We start from the raw sequence: 17,870 nt of genomic DNA, 5'->3' as shown, positions 1-17,870 counted from the left end.
ATCTGCCAGCATGAATAAATACAAAATTACAGAGTTCTGGTAGCTCACTGCTGAGATGTATAATCTACATCATTCATAGTAAATGTCCTTTTTCCTTCACATAGATCCATTGTACAAAAAAAAGAAATTTCTATTTCTAAACAGTGAAAAAAAATTGAATTTTTCTGTTTTAATATTTTATTCATTACGTAATTACTATGGCGTGGTATGAATAGCCCACGAGAGAGATCTTTCTCAGCAAGAAAAGCTGTAAAAAAAAAAAATTTGTTGCAGTTAGACATGAAAAATCTATGCCCTCCTTCACATTTTCCACAGCCGTCTGGCAGACTGAATTGAACTCTCTGCTGTGCCAGAATAAATTAAATAAATACATAATTAAATAATTTAATTTGTCACTAATTAAATAAAATTTGAAATAAATAAAAAGATAAACTGGGAACCTCCTATCCCGTGCTGCAGAATATCACTCCAGCTCACTGGGTGGCGGTAATCTACCCGATTGTTAGTGTTAACCACCGAAGAAGAACCAGCGGCAGAAGAAGACGAAGAATAAGGACCCAGAAGCAATTTGTGTTTCTGTGGGACTTTGTAGCAGTGGCTGATGTTTTGTCGACCTCTGTGGAAAGGTGAGGGATTAACGTGTTACTTTTTCTTGCTGGACTCAAATCAGGCTTTGCTTGTTTACGTTTATTTTACTGCGTTTAACTGACTGCTTAGTTTTAGAAAACACAGCATCGATGCTTTATTCTGTCATTTCAGGGACATTTCTTCTGCAAAAAGCGCTTTGTAGGAAGGATTTAAGGAAGCAGTCTTTCCACAGGTTGATTGTAGTTCCGTCACAGATTATGAATTTTAATCAGCAGACCATAAAGTAGATGGAATATTAACTTTTGCTACTAGGACAAGGTCCACTGTCCATTCAGCTTTTCGTGTTTTTATTGCTGTTCAAAGGTTGTTTCCAGTTGAATTTGGCCGGTTCCCGTCTATGAGAGTGACCCACTGCAGGTTATCCTTCTGTCACACTGCTGCAGGTAATGATGTGAAAATAGCATACGTTTCTGTTTCATATCAGGTTCACTGACTGAGATGGTGTAGCTGATCTCGGTGTAGCTGATTCCTGCCCTCTTTATCACAGTGCAAAGACCGTGTTCTTTCAGCTTAGTTTAACCAGACACTTGGATAACTGTGTTCTTACCGCAGGGTCCAGGATGAGGAAGAAGCTGCTGTTGGATGTGGACTGTGGCGTGGACGATGCTCAGGCCATCATGATGGCCCTGGCTGCCCCCAATGTGCAGATCTTGGGCATTACCTGTGTGCATGGAAACACCTCAGTGGAGAATGTGTGTAAAAACGCACTGCGAGTCCTGCAAGCCTGCAGTCACCTCGAGGTAGGGTGCTCTGTAGTTGCACACTCGTGTTAAAATCAAGTAGCGTGACATTGTTGGAATTTCCTGGCCTCATGTGATAAGCGAGGTTGCATTTTATAGAATTGTCTAACAATGAGGAGTTGTTCCTCATGCCACATGACCCGATGCAGAAAGTGGACAGTTTGAAGGAGTTGGCTTTAGTTCTCTAGTTTTGTCCAAATTCTCTGAAAATGAAATCAAGCATCTCACATATTAGTTATTATATTAAACCAGCTACTGCTTGGAAACAATTGGGCAAAGTTAAACACAAAGCACCTCGTCTCACTCAGAGGAATATTTTTGTTAATTCAGATTTGTCAAAGTGGTCAATTGTTGACATTTACTTAGTTTTTTTTTTATGCATGTATTCATAACATGAATAAAGAGAAATGAGCACAAAAGTTACAGGATTTATGTTCATCCATTTCTCAAGTTAATCCTTCCACATGGAGATGTACCTTTCTACTTTTTTCCAAACATACAAAACAGAAGACTGCCAGTTTAGGCCGCTTCAAAAAGGCTTCAGGATAAATGAGTAACATAAATCAGGTGTTTTATTAACCCTCTTTACCCTGGAGGATGTACCAGGCTGTATCTGTTATTAAAATACACACAGCATGGCGAGCATAGTACTCTCAGTGGTGAGCCCACCTTTATTTTTATTGCTCCTTGAAATTTTATTTGAATTTCCCTTTGGAGGAAATAAAGATTTTTATCTATCCTTCTATCTATGTTAGGTTGAGCTCTGTAGTCGCCTCTCCCTCATCTGCTTCTGGTCACTCTGAATACTTTCAGCTTTTTCTTTCTAGGAGAAAGAAGAACAGAATATATTCAGATGTTACTCCAGAGATAATTATTTTGGTTTTATTGATATACAAAGCTGAGAGGGCTTTTCCTCGCGATCAGCACTAACTAGCTTCCCTGCTAAAGTAAACCAATACTGTTCTTATTATGTTTACCACAGAATGACCATTGTCAGAAGGTGGAAAGTCACTCACAGCACTGTTTTACCTCTGCTGAGAGGGATGAATCCGAAAATTAGATTTTATACAATTTTTTTTCTTTCTAAGTGTTTGCTATGTAATATTCATTCTAGCAAATTGGGGTTAGTATCCTGCCCAAGGATATTTGGCACACAAACCTTCTAATGAGCAGATGACCTGCTCTACCACCCGAGCTACAGCCACCCCAATTCACATGCACACAGAAGGTGTAATAAACTCTAAACACTTCTTGAAATTCACGTAAGTTTCATAATTGACTAATCTGATTTGCTCCCCCGTTTACAACCTTGTTTACGAGCCACTCTGACCTCTCAAGTCATCAGCAGATGGTTTAACTGTTCCCAGAATGAAATCTAAGTGTGCTGAAGGTGCTTTCAGTTAGTGTGTTCCAGCTCTTTGTAACAAGCTGCTGACCTGAGATCAATTACATCTGTGCCAACACACAGAAACAGACTCAAAAGCTTTTTATATTTAAACCTCTGTGTTCAGCACATTGAGTTTGAACATAATGAAATGTGTTCTATAAATAAAAATGCCACTGCTGCTTAGTGGCAGTATGTTCTAGCTCGAAACAGAAGTCTGAATGTTACAGTTGCCTAAAAGCTGAAGTTGGTTTGGGAATGCTGATGGAATAAAAGCAGGGATGAATTATAACCGGTTCTGCGTTTGCATGTTTCTGCAGATTCCAGTGTTTAAAGGCGCTGCTATGCCGATCCTCGGCGACAGCGGCATCAGCTCGGGGCACTTCCACGGGAAGGATGGCCTGGGTGACGCTCCTGACTCCAAGGCTCCCGGTTTGGAGCTTGTTCAGAAGGAAAACGCTGCGATTGCTATGATCAGGATTGTAAACGAGAACCCAGGAGAGGTGAGGAATGTGTGAGTGATAGACCCTCAGAATGAGATTGTGATAGTTTCCATATTTCTCCTGTAAGTTGCTGTCAAATATGACAGTCTGTCTCGCTCTCTGAGATGTCTGGGCTCCTCTCATCATGTGCGCTAGGGAAAGTAAACACATGACGTCGCTATGTCAGCAATAAATGTCATTAATATCACAGTGACATTTTCTTTATCACGTAAAAGGTTCTGGGGGAAAGCTCTCTGCGCTTGCACAAGTGCGCTTTTTGCAAAATTTTAATCCGTGTGTCTTCTCCCAGGTATCTCTGGTTGCCACGGCACCCCTCACCAACTTGGCTCTGGCTGTGAAGATGGATCCATCTCTGCCGAGCAAACTCAAAGGCCTCTACATCATGGGAGGCAACACTGAATGTCAGTAAAACACTGTCGCTTCATAAGTCTACATAGGGCCAGAGGATATAAACTGTTTATGAAGAAATACACGTTAGAATGAATTCTATGGTGTTTCCAGACAGACGTGACTAAATAACCAGTGGACCCATTCTAACAGCAGAAACAATTATTTAATTGATGGAACATTTAAGTCGTTAGCTGTTGCTTTTCATTACCAAACTTTATGAAGTTTTCCAAGTATTGCTTTCCACCCTTTCAGTTTAAATTAATCTCAAAACAAAACAAGGTAATTGGATTTATCAGTAACATTTTGTTTACAACATAGTCCATCAAATATCAACTGGTAATTTATTATTTTTTCACCAGAATTGTAATCTTTGTCTGTGTGGGGTTCTCATTATTGTCTCTACCCTGTGTAATCCAGCTCGGGGGAACACCACAGTGTGTGGGGAGTTTAATTTTGCTGTGGATCCAGAAGCTGCATACATCGTGCTTAAAGAGTACCGCTGTCCCACCTACTTGGCCGGCTGGGAGTTCACCTGCTACAACAAGTTAACCTGGGTAATGCCTGTGTTTACACGTTTTAGCGTTTAGAAGTTGATTCGTGCTACATGTTTGTCGTCAAGTGACCAAAACAAAACACTTTTCTCTGCTCGCACTTCAACAGGAGTTCTGCGATGAATGGTTGGCGCAGAACACCAGTAAAGCTCGCTTCATGAAGAAGATCTTCCACCACAGCTACCAGGCGGCGCAGACTGAACGCTTGCAGAAAGAGTGCGTCGCGGGTTCGGGTTTCATTTCCTGCGACTCGTATGCAGTGGCTGCCGCCATAGATGATTCGTTCATCATAGAAAGCGACCAATACCCAGTCAGCGTGGAGCTGTCAGGCACGCACACCAGGGGCATGATGATAGTAGACACTGTGGGTTTCCTGAAGGACGCTCGCGAGGTTTGTCTCATGAGGAAGGTGGACTTGGAGAAGTTCAAGCAGATGATGATGGCAGCTTTACAATAATATTTAAATCGGCCAGAAGCGGCACCTTTACAGGTTTGTTTTTATGGGGCGGGTAATATGGACGTCCAGGTTTGTGAATGCGATGATTGAGGGTCCAAGTCCCTGTTCGAGTATTAAAATTGACATAATTTCCTTAGGGATTAATAAAGTATTCTAATTCTGTATTCTGATCAAACCACCAGTCTTCCATCAGTCGATGATTTGCTCAGCTACAGTCATGCCTTCATATGGAAGAGTTGCGTGGCATGTAAAACACCCATTATTATGTGAAAGAATGCGGAGCCTAAAATAAAGAGCCCTGCTTAACAGAAAGTTTATAATCACTGTTGTGATCGGCCAATCTCCCGCTAGGATTTTAGAAAGCCTTTATATTTCCTTCATAATTACTGTGATGGACAAGTGTTGTAGTTTTGCTACTGAAACAGACACATCCCATGATATCGATGCGCAGAGTTAATAAGAAGGAAAAAAAAGGTCTTGAATAAAAATCAGACTTATCTTTATTTAATGACACTGAATTTGAGCTCACTCTTAAATGGACTCAAAAATGAAGAGTTTTGAGCCACATCTGTTTGTTTGTTAGTTTTTTAATTATAGTCTAATTCTGAAGGCGTTGAACTGACTTTAATTGTGGATTGACCCAACTGTGAAGGTACATGGGGAGGACATGAAGAACTTGATTTGCTTGTTCTGTGACTGAAGAAACTGTTTGCAATGGTGGTCATAAGTCAGCACCCTGCATAGAGCAGAAACTGCAAGCTACACCTGGGAACTGACTGACATAGCACTGCCTCTCTGCAGGACACCTCATTTGTATAATGTTTATACTGTAGACAAGTTTGCTATCAATCAGAAGTTCAATATAATGTTTTGAAACAAAATCTTGTCCATTGTAATCATTAATTTATTACAAGTGTTTGCATTTCCTTAAACACACACTCATCCAACATTTTTCTCCCAAGAAATAAAAACTCCCATCGATCAGAAGAGTTGTACAGGTTTTGTCCCCAGTCCTGCACTTCGCTTGATTAGTCGGTAATCCTGTTTTCAGTGCGTCACCAACTTTCTCAACACATGTCCACAGCAGGTATTTGTAACGCTGGAACATTCCCTGGACATCAATGCACATACTCGGAGCTGCTTGAACCCTAAAAAGATGCATCAGATTTCGCCTGGTTCCTCATTCTCCTTTCCTTCCTCTGAATCTTGACCTTGCATCCAGCTGTAAACAGATGATCTTGGTTAAGTTTTTTTTTTTTTAACTGCACAATAAGCCCCTATCAGAAATTAGAAAGCTCTCTGTTTTAATGACTAGTTGACTGTTTCCTAGAACTCACCATTGACCTCTTGCACTCAAAGAAGGATGTCTGCAGGGCTTTGCAGTGGCCTTCCTTTAGACACTCACTGGGTTTCTTTCCCTCCTGAAAAAATAAGAAACCACTTCATACACTGGGCCCTTCCTATTAGTAAAATGTACATTATATCCACACTGTATATAAACACAAGTATAACTGGCATCGGTGACATACCATTAAACACTGGATCCTCTTTACTCATATAAGAGTGGACAGGATCACCACCTGTTTTTTTCATGTAACCTCACAGTGATAAACATTTTATTTCACTTTGTGAGCTTTCTTTTTTTGATGATACTTGCTATGGAAGGAGTTACCCCGGCCTCAGGGAAAGATTCCTGTGAGGATTCTTGGAGTCATTTCTGACCAAATATGTAGGACTGCTTTCTTTCACCTGCACAATATCTCTAAAATTAAAAATATCCTGTCTCAGGGTGACACAGGGTGCATTTATTATTTATAGGCTGGACTGCTGTCATTTATTATTATCACGCTGTCCTAAAAATTCCCTGAAAAGCTTTCAGTTGCTGCAGCGAGGGTACTGTCAGGGACTAGAAAGAGAGGATATTCCTCCCATACTGGCTTCTCTTCATTGGCTCCCCGTTAAATCCTTTTAACACAGAAAGTTACGAATCGCTTGGCTCTCAGACTGTTAATTTGTGATTACAGGTATTTTTAAAAGTAGAATGGGAGGCAGAGCCTGCAGGCTTTCTGATCCTGTTTACCCAAGTCTTTCGCTATTCCACGACCTCATGGTGTTTTTTATCGAGGTCAAGAAAAAGACGAAGTAGTTGTTATTTATTTATTATATTCGACCACAGCTCCGGTCAGTTAAAGGCACAAAAAAAACAAGCAAACATGTATTTTGGGGAGACTGCGCCGACTTGGCTAATGTGGTGCTGCTAATTCTTGTTATTGGCAACATTTGACAACCCAGCGAAATGACGATCGTAGGACAGGTGTAAGTTTTAAGGTAAACAAGTGTCGCCAATCGACAGAAAGAAGGACAACCAATAATAATCTTGGGTAATATGTAATTCATATAGTTTCTAGCAGCTGTTAAACTAAAGCACTGTCTATGGGCTGTACTCTAGGACAGTGGGTAGGCTACAAAGCATGGCTAACCTCAGGAATCTTTCACAAGTATTTCTTTCCCGCGCTTTATTTATGGCTCTGTCTCCAGATTGTCTTTTAGGTGTAACAGAATTGATTGCTTTGGTTTTAAGCTAAGCACCCTCAACTAGGGTACATTAACTTACCTTAACAACACAGTCGTGCTGAAGGAGACATGCCTTAAAGTCTTCTCTGATGCCTGCACATGCTCTGTTATCCTCCTCCTTGTCTTCGTAATATTTCGGCATTGTTCGGAATTCAATTTAACACCAGTTATCACCGTACTAGTAAACTAACAAGTGAGAAAAATCAGCTAGTTCACAGCACTAAAACCGACGTTATTATGAAAGCTGTAAGCTACCATCTTTCTGAAATGGCATGATGGGAAAACGGAAGTACTCAGCTATGCATGCTGGGAACGATTGTAGTTTTCCTTGTATGTTTTTTTATTCATCAACTTGCGAAAACTTAACACGCTGGACTTTTAGGTCTTATTTGCAAAGTTTTCAATGTCTTTAATTAAACCCGGTGATGCAGATGACATGAATAATGCAAGTAGAACAAAATCAACACAAAATGGCCATGGCTCGTAACAACCTTTAGCATTTATTTGGGAAGATGTCCAATGAAAAATGATGCAAGTCAGGCATACGCATGTACACGATGAAGGCACATAACTGATGGATGTTTGGAGGTGGGCGGCAGCTGTGAAGCAACACTCCTTTCCTGTTTGCCTTCTACTTTCTACAAATGCAGGAAGGAGCGGGGTCCTAAGGATCAAATGACCGTTTCATGCCGTTTACATGCATTCCGTTTGTTTAAATATGGATGCAGCAAACTCTCAAAACAGCAACTTGAGTTGCATTTTCTCCCATCTCCTCTGTAAATGTGAAGAATGTACCACTTTTCTTTAGTCAGCTCAGGTTTGATCAGGGGGCAGAGGAGCCTGCTATGACCCAAAAGGCATTTTTTAATGAATTACAAATAATAATAATGCACATGAACAAGCGTGATTAGTCAATTAAAAAATATTCATATTGATTCCACCAAAAGGCACTTCACTACCCCCTTGAAAAAAACCCTTTTAACAAGTAAAAATGAGTGAAGTTCCACTTTAAAACAGCTTCCACTCAGTAAATCAGCCACAAATACAAGTTGATTTCTAGAAACTATCAGAGAGGCAAGAGGAAGTAATAGAGAGACATAAATTGTTACTGTATTTATATATACAATCAGTGGCACTCTCCACAATTATCAGTAGTCATAATATTATGTCCAATCAAAAAAAAACTGACACATGACTGGACAAACGAATTGCAATGTGGAGGAAAAAAACGTGGGAAAAATGGAAAACTGGGTACAGCGATGAAGGCTAAGATTGTAAAAAAGAAAGCAGTGCAAATCACGCCGTTTCAGATGGTCGTCTGGCACAAACCCTGCTCATTTACCACTTTCAGCACAACACACAATTATTGTCGTTGACATCCAATCACTAATTGGACTGTGTGGGTTCAAAATATTCAAAACATTAGTATATCCAGCAATTGACGTGTAGGCAAACGTGAGCGGGAATAACGTTAAATACTTTCAAGGGACCAACATATAAGGCACATATTACCAATTTCGACCCACACAGCTACAGCTTTGTTCAGCAGATTTCCTACGATCAAGTTTTTTTTTGTCAGTTCCAATAAATTAGTTATGACATTTTGCGTCAAAAGGAGAGAAACAATAAGAAACTGAACCAAGCTATTTGTACTGACAGAGAAAGCAACTGAAAGTAGCTGTTATAATGAAAATAATATGTACAATAGCATTTAGAAAAGAAAAGAAAAACGCACAAAAGTACACAAAGACACAGACTCTGAACTACCATAAACATCTCTTGATAGAATAAAAATATATTTTACCTCTTGTACAAATTAAAGATTTATTTCAAATAAATTAAATCACCTTCATAGATCGTCAGTCGTAGCTGTAATAATATATCAATATAACAATATATTCCTTCAGGAAAATGGTGCCAAGGCAATGTCCGATTGATTTCCTATAAATGGACACTGAGGTCATACACAGCCTGTCAGATAAGAGGTGTTGGTATTCATTGTCTTCATGGAGTAGGGTAGTTACCACTGATACTGGCATGTGGTCAAAGGTGTCACCGTCTGGTTACAGGCAGGATCTTTTTAATGGTAAGCTCATCCTGAGTGTGTGTTTCAGGATAAGCTGAGCATTTAAATGGAACCCACACCTTTCTAGATGGAAACATTTTTTTCTAATGTTTGGGCTGGTGTTGATCTGGAGCTCCGTCATCTCTGCAGAGAACAGAGAGCAACTGGCCACTAGTGATGACAACATTCTTGATCATGGCAGGCTTCGCTGAGGCGCTAGTGACAGTGCAATGCCCCAGCTCGCCCAAAAGGTGGCAGCATTGAGTAACTGAAGGATTTGGCAGCATCTACACCAGTGGCCAGGTGACCGGTTCTCCCTCAGATGCTTGATTAATTTGTCCCAGTATTTTTTTTCTGATTGTTTTAAAAGCTGCTTAACAACAGAGCATGGATCAAAAGTCCTCACACACTCCGCTGTTGTTTGTCAGACAGTAGTATTCACATTCTCACAAATAAACGAAGAGCAAAAGAGTGAGGGAGAGAAGAATGAAGAAGGGGAGAAACAGACTGATGAGAAGCAAAAGTATATTAGGGAGAGCGGGGGACAAACAGGTGGCATTCGTCAGACAAGCTCGGACGAGCAACTCTAAGCCCTAATGACTTTACTGCTGGTCGCTAGGTGCCAGGGGCCCTGCATAAGCAGCCTAGGGGGGCTCTGTTCCCCAGGGGCCATCACTCACGTAGGCCCTCAGGACCGTTCAGCTTGTTACCCTTTTTATATGTATCTGTGGGGAAACAGGTACAACCATGGAGTTAGTGCATTGATATTCATTGTTTATTGTGCAACACATCAACAGATGGCAAGTGTGATTGGCTTACTTCACTGAGAATGGCCCACACAGCAGAGTCCTTGAGAACCGAAAGTCGGAGCGCAACAACAGGATTCAGCGAAGGATCTACAGCCCCTTCGGCCACACCCTTTTCAAACTGACCTGTGTGTTTAAATAAACAGGCACACCTCAAAACTTGTAAGCGATCAGAGGCAAAAACGATCCTTAACCTTAACTGATTTACACATATTTTCTAAACCAATATGCTAAAGCTAACTAGAAAACATGTATTTAAACAGCATGTAGCAATTCATTACATTCACATACCGATCCTATAAAAGCGATCTTCAGTTCGCTTGTACTTGTCTTTGGTCTGAAGTCCACTTTCCTAACATAAGAGGGCAACAACAGATGGACAGCGAAATGAAATGAAATAAAACACTCATCTTATAATCTTAATGATGACTCTCATTTGAGCTGCATTCAAAGACATGTTGGCAACAGTTCTCAAAGCGTGGCGCACAGTGTCAGAATGAATCACCTCTGGAAGAGTATGCGATTCTGTCACACTCACATTCCTGTCAATAATCAATACCCCACGTCCCTCAGAGCAGCCATTCGATATAATCTAATCAGAGCCATTCACACACCGCACCAGAGAAAGGTGGCAGACGTGTGTAAGAGTCTGTGTGTGTGGGTGTTTTCATACCGAGACGGGCAGTATTTCCACCGTGGTGTTCTCGATCTTGTCCCCTGGGTGCTCCTGGTTACCGCTGCGAAACAGGAACCTGCCAGTCAAATCAAGCACATGTTTTAGCGCCGTCATTCATGGATAAGCATCCCTGCACTTTCTTTCTCCCCAATGGTACCAGCCACACAGATGCACACAGTCTGTCAAATTGGAGCTGGGAGCCAAGACGGCTGAATTTGGGTATGCAAAAGTACACAAACCCGCTGCACGCTATATCTGAGCTGAGACAACTGGGTACACCAGCTTGGTTAAAATGTCCAGGCTGGTGTTTCTTAGATTTCATATTCAAGCCATTACTATTATTTTTAAATACTATAAAATGCAATATTTCTGTCTGCTCTGCTTAAACCTGCCAGTATAGTTATTAGCTCCTTGTTCCCTTTCTACCCTCACTCCACAGAGAGTAGGAAGCCGGCCTGAAAATGCTTCATTTAGAGTAAATGGTAAATGGCCTGTATTTATATAGCGCTTTACTAGTCCCTAAGGACCCCAAAGCGCTTTACATATCCAGTCATCCACCCATTCACACACACATTCACACACTGGTGATGGCAAGCTACATTGTAGCCACAGCCACCCTGGGGCGCACTGACAGAGGCGAGGCTGCCGGACACTGGCGCCACCGGGCCCTCTGACCACCACCAGTAGGCAACGGGTGAAGTGTCTCGCCCAAGGACACAACGACTGAGACTGTCCAAGCCAGGGCTCGAACCGGCAACCTTCCGATTACAAGACGAACTCCCAACTCTTGAGCCACGATCGCCCCCATTCGTACTCTCATTAGCTCATCCCGTTCCTTGGATTTGCACTGCACAGAAAGCACAAAAGCTAAATCTGAATAAACACTATCTCTAAACTTGATCTCTAACCTTGGGGTCAAGGTCATTTTTATTAGGTGGACCTATGGTATTAATTTGAAACTTGAAAAGTATGACACCTTGTTTGCAAATTTGGATGTCCACGTGGCTTGCCTGTTGGGGCAATAAGGGGTAAAAACCACACAAATAAAGCAGCTCTTTATTTACCTCTCTATGCTAACAGGCCTGTCAAATTTGAACAGGATATAGTCTCCAGCAGTAGGAGTGATGGCCCAGAAGAAATCCTCCCCTAGATACGTCTTCTCCAACGTGTGACCCTGATAAACCTGAAAGAGACACGCTCTTTTATTCCTCACATCATTTTGCAAATAGCTAATTATATTTTTATCTGTAATTATTACTAGTAACTATACAATGAATACAAAGGTACCAAAACTCCAGAGTGATACCTTCATTGAAGTGGAGACCTCAGCAGGTGGGTTAACATGCATCTTGTGCAGAAGGGGCTTCAGGAAGTCCTTGTCCTACACAAAGAGGAAACAAGTGTTTCTACACAGGAAGACATTTCAACTGCTGTGGAAAATAAACACCCGTGACTCACCGTAAGTTTCTGAATCTTTCCAGCGAGAGAGGAATGGAGCCCCACGTGCTGAAATAGTGAAGGTCTAAACCGTACACGAAGGCTGGACTTCTGCCTCTCACAGTGTTTCTGGGGGGGAAGTGGCAGGAGAACAATGGTAAGACCTATTTTTGCTAGACTATTTCTCTCATTCATACAAGTAGTAGAAGTAGAATGCATACCGCATCTTTTTCAGGATTGCAGACTTTGACCCACAGAATATGGTCCAGCAGCCAGTCGATGGGCTTCTCTTTGTAGAACATAAAAATGAACTCAACAATAAGGTTCAAGTCTGGAGCCTGGAACATTTTTCCTGTAGGAAACAAGTTTATAGACATTCATTGATCCTCCACAGAAGCTCATTAGCAACAAATTATCTGCAGCAAGATGATTAAAGCATGAAAAGGGCTCAGGGGACTTTCTGGTACAGAGTAAACAAGAGAAAAACAGAGCAAATCAACAGGAATTAATACAGCAAGAAAGTAAAAATACTGTTTTGGAAACCTCAATTCTCTAAAAATCTTAAAAGGCATGCAACATGAGCTAAAGACGTACCCACTCCTCATTTACTTTTGTTTTTTCCTGCTTATTGCAACTACCTAATTTCCATAGTGATCAATATCACTTTCCTCTTTCTTTACTGGCTGCTCCCAATGTGCTTCATTTCATTTCACTGTTGTCATAATCAAGTGCTACAGGATGGAAATGCCTTATCACAAATGTGTTTTTGCTGACTGTGCTTTGTTTTGACAGAACACTGGTGGATGCTCAGTGCTTAATGCGTAGTACCAATGAAGCCAAGCTGAGAGAACTCCAGGATCATCCAGTCTTCTGAAGACAGCTGCAGGGCAAAGTTCTTCATGGTGGCAAAGTAGTTGGGCTTGGCCACAATGTCATCCTCCAGCTAAACAAACACACACAGGAAAATCAGACTGTAAAACAGAAGAAACCCTTAAAGTTTAGGGCTTTAATTGTGGCATAGAGGGTGAATAGTAGGAGGGAGACTCTTCTATTTTCACACAAGCACAGCTCTCTGAGCTCAGTTAAGAAACACTTCTGAGTTTGCGCACTAAACTAGAGTAGCGCGACGCTATGCTAGGCAGTACCTTTTGCCTTCAGGTGAGAGCACAGTATGGAAATGACACATCGCACAAAGAAGACAGAAAGATAAAAGATCACAGCAGTTACATTCAGTTTTGAATGGCTTGTATAAGAATCAAATCCCATATGTGACATCTACTTTAACTTCAGGGCTGCAGAAATCTAAGAGGATCAGCCTACTAAGTAAACCTAGCTACAACAATAAACCATAGTGCCTCTGAAAAATGACCTGGTTTTCATTGATAAAAGAAAACCTGTTTCCTTACTATGCATGAAAACAGGCTTTCACATTTGCAAAAAATACATCGCAGTCCATCCAAATCTGGGAACTGAGTGTGTAACATTTTGCATAGTCAGCCTAAATTGTTGAGCACAGTATATTTCCAGTGTGATACATGTTTGTTTTGGTACACCCTGTCATTCGCTCTGCTTCAGTTCTTATCTATAAGCTATAGCATGCTAGTAGGATTAACTGTTAAATCTGGGCAGACACCATCCAATTTTAATTACGCACTACACCTTTTAATCGGCCTCCCTGTAAGGCCAAAGCCGGAGTCTTTTCTGCTGGCAACAAACCAACAATGACGTGGAGCTCAGAGTGGAAGTGAAAGAGGTCAAAGGCTTACACAGAAATTCCAATAAAGTTTATTCAACCAAGATGACTGTGTCCTCAGTGTTGCCGTAGCAGAGAAAAGGAGAAAGTTTAGTCTTGGAAGTCGATAAAATAGAATAATTTTAAATGACTTTCAGAGCACGTAAAGCCTCACTTTTGATTCTAAAGCCCAAACTGGACTGTTGGATAAAACAGATAATCAAAGGTCAATATGAACATGTTGCACTGTTCTTCCTGATGAACTTTTTTTTAAAAATATTTCTATTTTTAACGTTTAATAAAAACAATGAAGTAGAGAGGAAAGTAGAGAGGGACATGTACCGAAAGGTTCTGGGTTCGAACCCGGGCCGAACCAGTAACAAACCAATACCAGAACTGAACAAAGTGTGTGCTCAGCTTTACATGCTACTGCACCAAAGACATACCTGGACATAATAAACTCCTTTGCTTACAGCATACATCATGAGGAAAGAATAATCCAGGTTCTGCTTCGTACGCCATCTAAAAAAAAATATTAAAAACAAACAAACAGATTATTGTATTTTCTTCTCAGGAATATCATATATGTGCACGCAGCATGTCAGACACTTTGCTTTACATGCAGAAAGCAAAGCTGTAGTCTCGGCTACACACAAAGTTGCAGCAGCAGACTCTGAATAATTGATGAACCAAACTGTCACACTAATTGTTTGATCTACATGGTGTTGCAGATTGACTGAAGGCAGCAGGTGTTCTTGTGTGGGAGGTGCCTGAGGGTGCACATGCACTGTCACATATACATACACATACTATTAATAAAAAGATCAAGAGAAGATACAGGCTGAGGGCATGGATGCACACTCACACAGAAAATAAGTGTGTAATATACAACACACCACAGCGAGCATGTTCAACAACACACTGTACTATTTATATCCCCATCAGAAGCATCAGTGCTAACAAACACCCACAAATGAACCTAACACACAGTCCTATTATTCAAGTGTGTATTGTAAGTCTTCACAAGTGTTGGCTTGAACAGATTTTTAATGAAGCCAGTTGTTAGCCTACTACAAAGCGAAGATGAGTAGGGAGGATAACAAGAGCTGAACACTACAGAGAGACAGAGGCAGAGGGTGCTGCTGCTGATGACCTTGATCTGACTTTGAGAAATGTCTGTGGAATACTAAGTACCTACGCAACCTACCTAAAAGCTCTCGCCTGCTCTCTCCCCTCCTACTTTCCCCTGACTCATCCTTTATAGTTTTTCTGCAATCCTCATCACAGCTCTGCCCTATTTCATTCTCCCAGGGCTGATTTCTCCACCGTTTCCATAATAATTGCCATCACATTTTTGCCCTCATTCAGTGTCACAGCTCTGACTTCCATACCTGACTCTCTCTTTGGAGTCTCCAAAAGTCTCTTTGAGGTTGTTGAGATCGGGGTAATAGGAAGCTGGTGGGGAGATCACCTCCAGCAAGCCTGAGCTCAGCTCTGTAGAAAACCTGGGGAATGAAGTCCATTTGTGACATCAAATATGGGACACACACACACACGCATTTACAGTCTTTTCAGTCCTTAACAATATTTATACTTTTTTGTTTATACCCATCAAAAAAAAAAAAAAAAAGAAAAATATACTCACTCTTTCTCCAAGCCAGCAACCACGCTGTGAACGTATTCCAGGTCAGTCTGGATCGATCGTAGCATAAAGACATATCAGACAGAGACCTTTTAGAATAATTTTTCTTTCACTGTGCAGAACACGGTGCTATGACTCATGGTTTATAAATGCGAAAATCTCACCTCCCCAACAAAGACTATAATGACACAGTCGAGTTTTTCCTCCGGTGACAGCTTGTCTATTAGCGAGCGCAGCGTCTCTGACAAATAAGACTTCACCTTCCGCTTCACGGTGGGGATCCCCATCACCATGGTAACTAGGAGGAAGACGGAGACAGGTGAGAAACAAGAAGAGTCCAGGGCTGCAGAGGTGGCGGTTTAATCAAGTGGATCCAAAACCAAATAAAGTTTGCTGTTAGACAACAGGCCAACACTGGCCTGAAGCCACATGAACAGCACTTCATGCCCACAATGACAGATGTCAGTGGGAAGGATGACTGATGAAGACGGCTTGTAATGCATCTGCAATACCATGCTTTGTGTTCTTAACGAAATGTTCTCTTTAATCAACACTAACTCAAAGGCAAAGGTTTCCCAAATTACTGTGTGAAGGCAAAAACTAGTGGACTTTAGACATAGGTTAAAATAATATATAAACTTCTATTATGTGACATTAATTTCAACATTGGATCTGTAGAACACTCTTAAAGTTAAAATAATAATCATTAAATAAAAAAGTAAGGCAGGGCAAAGCCAAGAGAAATAAGGAAACAAAGCCACAAAGTAGAGCTGATGATTTAATCATATACTTTTATAACCTCATATATTCTAGGGTTTTGCTTTATATGAATAATCTAAAAGTTATAGTTATGGTAATATAAAAACAAAATTTCACATTTTGATAAGCTGGTAAACCCAGTCTGTTAATGTATGGCAGCCAACCTAAACTGTCATCAGTTAATTTACTACATATGCTGGGAGAAGATTAAAAATAAACAAAGAAACAAACACCAGTCACAAATTATGAAGCTAAGTGAGCCCTCAATTAGAAGGAGACGTGACATCCACAATAGAAATGACATCAACTAACATTACATTTAGCTGATCAACATTAATTAAATCGTTAAAACATTTATTAACATTTGTTATTAATATCTTAACAACATTAAGATCATTAGGAAATTTAATTGTATGACCTCTTTATGGCTGATATTGAACAGGGTTATTTTTTTATTATCGAGATATTTGCCGATATCTACACCAGACTGAAAGCAGTTTATTTTACTTTGAAGGACACACGAATCACCTTTTCTGGCGAACATGATAATGATAAAATGAGTGAGCAGAAAGTGTACAGCAAGCCCACACTGGTGTGAAAGTAATCAGGCTGGCTATCTGACAAATAATTTGTGTTTTCCTGCAGCACGAAAATGGCTATTCATCTGTATGCCCCCTTTTTTATGTTCAGCTTTCTATGTCTATATTGCATATGTTGCATTTAAATCCCAAGTTCACACATAAAGGAGGTTTGGGGTATTTTACATAAGCTGTACAACGATGTCCAAGAGGAAAACATCCCAGAGCTCTCTGGGAGCTCCCAGAGAGCTACAGTGCTCATGAAAGTTACAAGAGACCTCTTAGAAAAAATTATGACTGAAGTGCACGTCATGTTATGTGCATGAACCTGTGTGTATGCAGGGGTGTATTTGTAGGGAGCACCATGCTAACTGAGCCAATGTGGGGACACGAGGGGCTACAACAAAAGCATAAAACAAACTTGAGGTGTGGATAAGTGAGGAGCAGAGTGAGATTGCTCCAGAGCGTGGAGAATCTGTCCCAGTTCTGCTTTGTGTTTTTCACATGGAGCTCCATGTCATATAGCGACACCCACCACCACTACCAAGAAAGTAGGTCGAGGATGAAAGGAGAATGTGGGAGGAAGGAAAAGAGACAGAGAGTGGCAGAATAAGAGAGGATGGCAGACAGTGAATGAGTGATAATGCATGCGAGTGCAGCACGAACAGGCCCGACTCCAGCGTCGCCCCCTCCCCATGTCCCTTGATCAGCTCGCCCGCATCATTCTGGCACCCTTTCATCTCCTTCATGTAAAAAAAGCATTTCTGTCTGCTTCTGGCACAGCAGTGAAAGGACTGCGTATGACAGAGCATGCATATAAGAAAAGCAGGTCTTCAACTATATCTACAAATAAGGCATTATTTGTTCCATTACTCTCCAAGTCTGGGACAAAAGGTATATGTACACTTATGGCCATATTTTATTGGAC

At 41.0% G+C, this 17,870-nt stretch overlaps 3 protein-coding genes across 4 annotated transcripts in view; 1 reads left to right on the top strand and 2 right to left on the bottom strand.

The window, feature by feature from the left end:
• The first annotated feature begins 520 nt into the window (after positions 1-520).
• On the top strand, positions 521-5,560 carry LOC308409622 (inosine-uridine preferring nucleoside hydrolase). 2 transcript variants are annotated; one of them, XM_080902511.1, is made up of 8 exons: positions 531-626; positions 760-820; positions 952-1,031; positions 1,201-1,388; positions 3,093-3,275; positions 3,565-3,676; positions 4,083-4,219; positions 4,326-5,560. In XM_080902511.1, exons 1-8 carry the CDS (start codon positions 602-604, stop codon positions 4,671-4,673), a joined length of 1,134 nt encoding a protein of 377 aa, XP_080758637.1. In that variant the 5' UTR covers positions 531-601; the 3' UTR covers positions 4,674-5,560. The 2 variants fall into 2 exon arrangements, with proteins under 2 accessions (XP_080758638.1, XP_080758637.1); XM_080902512.1 differs by lacking the exon at positions 760-820 and having other exon boundaries at positions 521-626.
• On the bottom strand, positions 5,151-7,527 carry coa5 (cytochrome C oxidase assembly factor 5). The gene is made up of 3 exons (XM_080902514.1): positions 7,288-7,527; positions 6,011-6,094; positions 5,151-5,895 (listed from the first exon to the last, which is right to left on the bottom strand). The coding sequence occupies exons 1-3, from the start codon at positions 7,387-7,389 to the stop codon at positions 5,854-5,856; spliced, it is 228 nt and encodes a 75-aa protein (XP_080758640.1). The 5' UTR covers positions 7,390-7,527; the 3' UTR covers positions 5,151-5,853.
• A 201-nt stretch (positions 7,528-7,728) lies between these two features.
• The window catches only part of mgat4a (alpha-1,3-mannosyl-glycoprotein 4-beta-N-acetylglucosaminyltransferase A), a 30,922-nt gene continuing 20,780 nt past the window's right edge, over positions 7,729-17,870 (bottom strand). Inside the window, exons 4-16 of the mRNA XM_080902362.1 lie at positions 15,770-15,903; positions 15,609-15,655; positions 15,355-15,468; positions 14,410-14,485; positions 13,060-13,174; positions 12,453-12,583; positions 12,253-12,360; positions 12,101-12,175; positions 11,859-11,977; positions 10,792-10,870; positions 10,410-10,470; positions 10,132-10,244; positions 7,729-10,037 (exon numbers count right to left, since the gene is read on the bottom strand). Of these exons, the coding sequence (XP_080758488.1) occupies positions 10,011-10,037; positions 10,132-10,244; positions 10,410-10,470; positions 10,792-10,870; positions 11,859-11,977; positions 12,101-12,175; positions 12,253-12,360; positions 12,453-12,583; positions 13,060-13,174; positions 14,410-14,485; positions 15,355-15,468; positions 15,609-15,655; positions 15,770-15,903 (1,199 nt within the window). The 3' untranslated portion in view covers positions 7,729-10,010. The remainder of the gene's footprint in view (positions 10,038-10,131; positions 10,245-10,409; positions 10,471-10,791; positions 10,871-11,858; positions 11,978-12,100; positions 12,176-12,252; positions 12,361-12,452; positions 12,584-13,059; positions 13,175-14,409; positions 14,486-15,354; positions 15,469-15,608; positions 15,656-15,769; positions 15,904-17,870) is intronic.

This window comes from Rhamphochromis sp. 'chilingali', assembly GCF_963969265.1.
Source record: "Rhamphochromis sp. 'chilingali' genome assembly, chromosome: 14".
Taxonomy (NCBI): Eukaryota; Metazoa; Chordata; class Actinopteri; order Cichliformes; family Cichlidae; genus Rhamphochromis; species Rhamphochromis sp. 'chilingali'.
Note: the sequence above shows the minus strand (reverse complement) of the source record. Positions and strands in the feature narration are given on the sequence as shown.